The 7,134-nt window shown below is 36.5% G+C and overlaps 1 protein-coding gene across 1 annotated transcript in view; it reads left to right on the top strand.

Moving 5' to 3' along the window:
- Positions 1-1,811: 1,811 nt before the first annotated feature.
- tmem244 (transmembrane protein 244) overlaps positions 1,812-7,134 on the top strand; it is a 64,614-nt gene continuing 59,291 nt past the window's right edge. The window contains exon 1 of the mRNA XM_051924215.1: positions 1,812-1,919. Within this exon, the coding sequence (XP_051780175.1) occupies positions 1,887-1,919 (33 nt within the window). The 5' untranslated portion in view covers positions 1,812-1,886. The remainder of the gene's footprint in view (positions 1,920-7,134) is intronic.

Here is a 7,134-nt window from a genome sequence, read left to right as displayed (position 1 = left end):
TAAGAAATATAGGAAAAATTAGACACCTTATAACTTTGCAAGATGCTGAAAAATTAGTTCACGCTTTTGTTTTTAGTTGACTAGATTACTGCAACGCACTTCTCTCAGGACTACCCAAAAAAGACATCAATCGATTGCAACTAGTGCAGAATGCAGCTACCAGCATCTTAACTAGGAAAAGAAAATCACATCACACCAGTCTTAGCGTCGTTACATTGGTTACCTGTGCCATTTAGAATTGACTTTAAAATACTACTTATGGTTTACAAAGCCTTAAATAATCTCACCCCATCCTATATCTCAGAATGCCCTTCACCTTACACTCCAAATGTAACCTTAGATCTTCAAATGAGTGTCTACTTATAGTTCCAAAAGCTAAACTTAAAAAAGTGGTGAGGCAGCCTTCTGCCGTTATTTACCTAAAATCTGGAATAATTTACCAATAGAAATTCGCCAGGCTAATATGGTGGAGCAGTTGAAAAAAAATGCTAAAAACCCATTACTTTAACATGGCTTTCTCATAGCTTAATTTTATTGTAACCCTGATATTCTGTATATGCATTTAATTGTCCTTTTTTTTTCATGGCTCCAAAATCCGTACTAACCCCTACTTTCTCTGCTGTTCGTTTTCTAGTTTTCTGTGGTGGCGATCTGCACCACCACCACTTGATCAAAGCACTGTGCAGTCCCTACATTGATGGATTGAAGGCCAGGTGTCCACATGACCATCACCGTCTAATTCTTCCACATGAAGCCTGAAAACCATGAGGACTGAATGAGATCATTTATGTTAGGTAGAATGCCATGTGTGGGCTGGGCGGTCTCATGACCTTTGTTTTTTTGTTTTTTTCTGTCTTTCCTGGCAATTGGACCTTCACTTTATTCGTAGTTAATTAGTATTGCCTAATTTTTATATCTTTTTCTTTTTTCTTTCTTCATCTTGTAAAGCTCTTTGAGTTATATCATTTGTATGAAAATGTGCAATACAAATGAATATTGTCATTGTTATCTTTTTTCCTTTAAATATCTGTATGCAGAATCACCAGTTAACTAAATGTTCTGTTTTTGTAGAAATACACATTTTTGAAATTTGAAAGCTCCTATTTAAAACCACTGAAGAATTTTCAAAATTGTCTGTCAGAGAAACATTCTTTGGCACTTCATTTGCTATTTAATTAACTGTTTCAAATTTACCTTGACATTGATTATTTCAAAATGTGTATTTCTTTTTTGACATGTCCAATCATTGCTCCTGACAGCAAAACAGAACCCACAATACTTGTTATTTAAGTGACAGCTGAACTGCGTCCATTTTAATTTAAGGCAGTTGCCAGAAGAAAAATCTGCAGGCATTTCAGCCCCTAGTCCATGTTTCCAATAAGATGCGTGTCTTATATGTCTTTATTAATTCTATACTACAAGAAATTATATTCTTTGAAGTCACTCTCTGGGATTTATAAACTGAGGAGCAATACAAACTTGAAGGGAAGACTTGTCCTCTTTGAATAGGTATGTCCAGAGGTTTTATACTTTGATGTCTTGGATATTCAGGAAAGAAGCAAGAACTTAGCAGTTACTGATATCTCCAACTTTAAGCTTCAGAAATGGCTGTGAAATGACAAGAGAGAAATGCTATGTGAAATTGATTGTGGAATTTCACAATCCTAGGCAAGTGCAGGCTAACTGCTAACAAGCTCCCTCTCTTTAAGCAACAGCAAATGACAGATGGCTTTTATCCACATAATCCAATAAAGCTTGAAAATACAGATCAATCCGCATAGCTACCTGCTCCACTTTATTTACTTGGCATGGATGGATGGCAGTACTGACTCTAAGAGAAACGAAAGTGGCAGGTTTTGAATTGTTGTGATCAACAAGATGGTTGCATGGCAATCAAGATCAAGATTGGAGATACAAGGGTAAGCCCATGGATGTTATTATCTGAGTATACTGTATTTACATTAAAAGTAGGTCATGAATTGCATGTAGCAATTGTGTAATAATGTACAGTATGCATTAATACTTTTTTTCTAATGAGCAGAATAAACAAACATAGCAACAGAACTGAATATATGCCTGTGCTGAGTAGTGAAGTGACTTTACCTCTGTCAATTTTTTTGTGATCGGCACAAAATCCTGTTTTTCTGTGTGTTGTTTGCACATCCTTCTTTATTCTAAGGAGTTTCAAGTTAAGATTACCAGCAAATCTAAATTAGCAGAATAAATTGAAGTGCAGGTGTATGTACTAGCAGGGCTTGTCAATGGGAATGTGCTATACTGTATATTAGAATACATTGAAGTGAACTGCATGGAATGGTGGCCCAGTGATTAGCACTGCTGCATCTCACACCTTCTGACTCCTAAATCTGAAACCTGCCCTGGTCACCATCTATGTGGAATGCACATGGTTCCTGTACCTGTAAGGAATTCTCCAAATTATCCCAGTATGAGTTGTTGTGCACACGTATGCCCCACTATGGAGAGGCAGTTCTTTCAGGGTTGAGCATTTCATGCTTCTAAAAAAGCTTCAATCATCTTAATACATAATTCGCCTGCCTCCTCACTCACTCACTCACATCCGTCCGAAGCCGAATGCGCAGTCGCCTTCTGCGCACGTCCGAAGCCGAATGCACAGTCGCCTTCTGCGCAGCTGCCTGAAAAACCTTACGAGACCGACATCCAACACCAACATCGCGGCAGGCGGCGGATTTACGGCCGCAAAAATTCAAAGAGAAAGGCGACTTCGATTAAAGCTCGAGGCCTAATTACGCATTCTGATTCAATTACGCTTTCATTCAAAGTAGTACTTGGGTGTTGTACCGTGCTAGCCATTGTGAATGTAGAGAAAAGCCAAGCAAAATGACACCTTTTATTGGCTAACTAAAAAGATTACAATATGCAAGCTTTCGAGGCAACTCAGGCCCCTTCTTCAGGCAAGACGTAATACAGAAACTGGAGTTCCCTGTGTTTATATACACACTGTAGGACAAGAAACAACATTGGTAAATCTTTAAATGAGAAATTTTAAATGTAAAAAATTAATAGATTCATTCAGGCTAGGGTTAATTTAACAAGAGAGAAAAGAACAATGTATTGTCAAGATCTCTGGATAAGATAACTGTCCAACAAAGTCTTTTGAAGTTTGTAATGAGTTTTTCAAAACAATGTGGATCTGTAGACAGGTTGTCTATCATTCTGAGTGATGTAAACAATCCTCATATCTGGCCATAAAACTCTTGTCTTTATTCAAGCCATGTTGTAATGTATTACATTTTAGCATAAGTTTAACTTCCCATTCTTTTCTATCTTGCTGTGTTTTGAAGTTGCCTATAAGCAGTGTGACTTTAAAGTCCTTCTCACAGTGTCCATGGCTGTTGAAGTGGGCCGCCACAGGAACATCTGTGTTGCCAGAGTGTGTATATAAACATAGGGAACTCCAGTCTCTGTATTACATCTTGCCTGAAGAAGGGGCCTGAGTTGCCTCGAAAGCTTGCATATTGTAATCTTTTTAGTTAGCCAATAAAAGGTGTCATTTTGCTTGGTTTTTCTCTGCATTCATTCAATACACCTATATCAGGTTTGTGGTGCTTATACTTATTACTATTCCATATTGTACTGGAACATTCATCATTCAATATTATACTATAGGCCTGGAAAATTCATCAACTAACAGTACAAGCCTGTACAGTAATGAGTAAAGCGGACTACAATCATTACAAAACAACTTCTTCATTACTTATCATTTGTTCTTCATACACTGCTGACACAAACTCGTGCCCGTTTCATCTTACGTTGTTGAAACGGGCTCTTTATCTAGTCCCTTTATGTTTGACACACAATAAAAGATATTTAGAAAAGGACATGTGGATAGTTCAATGCATCAGTTACAGCCATTGTGTTCTGGCAGGTAAAAAGTTAATGTGCTTGTTTTTAAAGTTTTCAGGAGATGAGAGAGCTGAAGGTCCCTACTTTCAATGTGGAACAGATTTTAAGTTTCATGGATGTACTAATCTCCCAGAACGTTTAAATATGTTATTTGTAGTCCAGGAGACTGCTAAGGATGTTTTTGTAATCTTAGATTTATTAATTTATTAATATTCCTTCTGTAATCCTAATTTTGGATTTTGTAACATGTTGGAAAATGTATTCACAGTTGTACGTAAAACATATTTAAATTGACAAAAACATTTTTTATGGAATGGGTTCTAAATTTATATCAGTTGTAGCTGTATTATTGTATGTACAGAATACAGTGAAATTCACATACTACCAACATGCAACACTTTCCGGGACCATGATAAGCAAGAATGTAATAAATAGAATACAAAATAATACAAAACACAAATAAGATTACCTGATAATAATAATAATAATAATGCATTTTATTTATAGGGCACTTTACATTAGTAGTAAATCTCAAGGTGCTACATAAAAAAGTTTAAACAGAGGCAAAGCAAGATAAAAACAGAGATAAAACAACAATAATTAGTAGCATTCTTGTTGTTGATGACACTACCACCTGCAGAAATCTTGTGGAAAAACCCTGGAGAAAAACTCCAGTATCGTTAACTACGTAAGAGCCATAGGTCTGATCCAACATTTCTCAGAAATGAAAAAATTAGTTCAAAAACATTGTCATCTTTTAAATAAATCATCAGAGAACATTAGCCACATTTATTAGTTTCAGAAATCAGTCAGTCATGGCAGTCCTTCGATCCAACGATGACACTGTCCATCCATTTGTCCATCTCTGTCATTCCCCCTTCTCTGTGTGCACTGGTGGCAGAGCAGGCTAATTTGGGAAAGCCAGACTCGGGGGCACAATGGACAAGGGAATTGCACCCCCAGGCCCAGTGGGTTGGTTTTGATGATGATGTCTTGCCATTCTGTTCTCATCTTGTTGATGTGTCCATTGTTGTTCAACGTGATGGAGTCCTTCATTTATTGTCTGTCTCCAAAGTGTGCCGTCCTCAGCAAGTGTCTCAAGCTGCATATGTGGAATGGAGCAAGTCTTAAGAGAATGCTTCAAGCAGTGTTTCCAGAGTTTTTTTGGTCCCGCTTGAGGTCTGATTCCTTCAGTGAGTTCACCTTACAGGACCATCAGGGGAAGCCGAGACTTCCTGTGTATCAGAAATATTCAAGTATTAATTTACATGAAGGAGAAAGATAAGACAAAAATGTTTTGTGATGTTAAATAAATTCATATGTCTTAATGGAACAATTACATTTTGATTACTTACATGTTGAAAAATTAGAAAAGCAGGATACAGGTTCTGTGTGAATCCTTCAATATTTTTGGGTATGGAAACTACCTTAAGGGTTTTTTCACCTTTTGTTGATTTGCGTCCACACAGCCCTCTTCTGCCTCACATGGATTTTTCAATGCTTAACCAAAACGTTTTGGGCAAAAGAACATTAGATATCTTATCCTTTTATATAGTGCCTTTCAATATAGGCCCTTTTTGAAATGAACCAATTCATTACATGCTTGAGCCTGAATGACATGCTTTGCATTAGCAAGCAAAGGTAACATCTCTGGGAAAGTACAGCCATGTGTAAGCAGAGTAAATTCACTTCCATAGATCATCCTACTCTACTGCAGAGTGTAGGAGGGTAAATGTCAAAAAGACGAACTTCTGCAGCAAGACTACATTAAGTCATCATTAATCATCCTGTATACTTTATACCTATTATGCTATTACTTTTTTCAAAGGAAAAAGTCACATGGTCATTATATGATTTAATTTGCTTTTTATTTTTTTTATCTTTTTAACTTAACATAGGTGTGTACATATAGGGAAAGTGCTATGATTTTGTTATTAAGTTTTTACTGCATTTAATTTTGTTAAATATACCTGAACACAATTTGAGTACTTTTGGAGTGATATCTGTCCTTGTGTGGTCTGTGAACATGATAACTTAAAAACTTCTCCCTCAGTCGAAATAAAACCAGACACAATTACAATACACTGCTATAAACCTGTTTTGAGCAAAATTTCTCCAGTGCTTTTCGTTGTACAGAGGTAATAAATTTGTGCTTTCTGTGCATGTTTGTGCTCACAGTGAAGCACTTTTATGGGCAGAGAATGTACGTTTTTTAAATAATGGTATGATCCTACCATTTCATTACACATGATGCGATAATGTCCTGAAAAACTCTACGGCTAAAATACAGCTTTATGTAAGATTAGTCATGTAATGGACACATCAGGTTTTTTGTGTTGATAAGGGTAATGAATACACGGTCAGGTCAAGTTACTGATGATGAGTGAGTTTGTAATTCTGTAATATTGAATAGTATTTTTAAATACTTCACAATACCTAAATTGCTTCCATATTTCTACAAGTGAAACATCAGGCAGGTGATTTAACTCATCTCCAAGTAAGACAGCACTATGGCTTGAACAAATAACCTTGTGTTATACTATTAACTATTACAACGCATGACCTCTCCTTAACAGAAATTGAAGTTAGTGGTCTCATAACATTTCTAATTTCTCCATATTTCTTATATGGAGGAAGAATTATATGAGTTCTATTTTTATAGATCACACACACCTCCTGCAGTTTGCTGATTGGACAATGAGTGGATTAGAAGATGGAATTAACTATTTACTCCACAAGGCTTATTCCCATTTGTACAAAGCCAGTAGCACTATGAAGATTATGTTTTTGATTTTTTACAGTGCCTTCAATACCATTCAGCCAGCCATACCTGTTAAGGGATAAGCTCAGGGATATGCAGATGGATGAGCCTTTGGTGTCAGAGGTATTGGACTATCTGTCCAGCAGAACAGTTTGTAAGACTCAATAACTGTGTCTCTGATGTGTATATGAGCAACCCTGGAGCACCACAAGGAATATTTTTTTCTCCTTTTTTCATCCTGGAAACCTTAGACTATAAATATAACACCAGGTATTTCTTAATACCAGACATTTTCAAATGATTCAGCCCTAATCATGTGTAAGGGGGATGCGATAGATTATAGAAGTCAGGGCCTGTATTTATCAAGCAATGCAGAATTGCTCTTAGGAATTGCACTAAAAATCTCACTATGATAAGAATTTGTCCTACCTAGGAGTATGATATGAGAAGTAGTTATGCATCATCCTACTCAAGTCTCAGTGAGGAGT

Source organism: Erpetoichthys calabaricus, chromosome 3 (genome assembly GCF_900747795.2).
Source record: "Erpetoichthys calabaricus chromosome 3, fErpCal1.3, whole genome shotgun sequence".
NCBI classification, from domain to species: Eukaryota; Metazoa; Chordata; class Cladistia; order Polypteriformes; family Polypteridae; genus Erpetoichthys; species Erpetoichthys calabaricus.
This window is presented reverse-complemented; position numbering and strand designations above follow the sequence as displayed.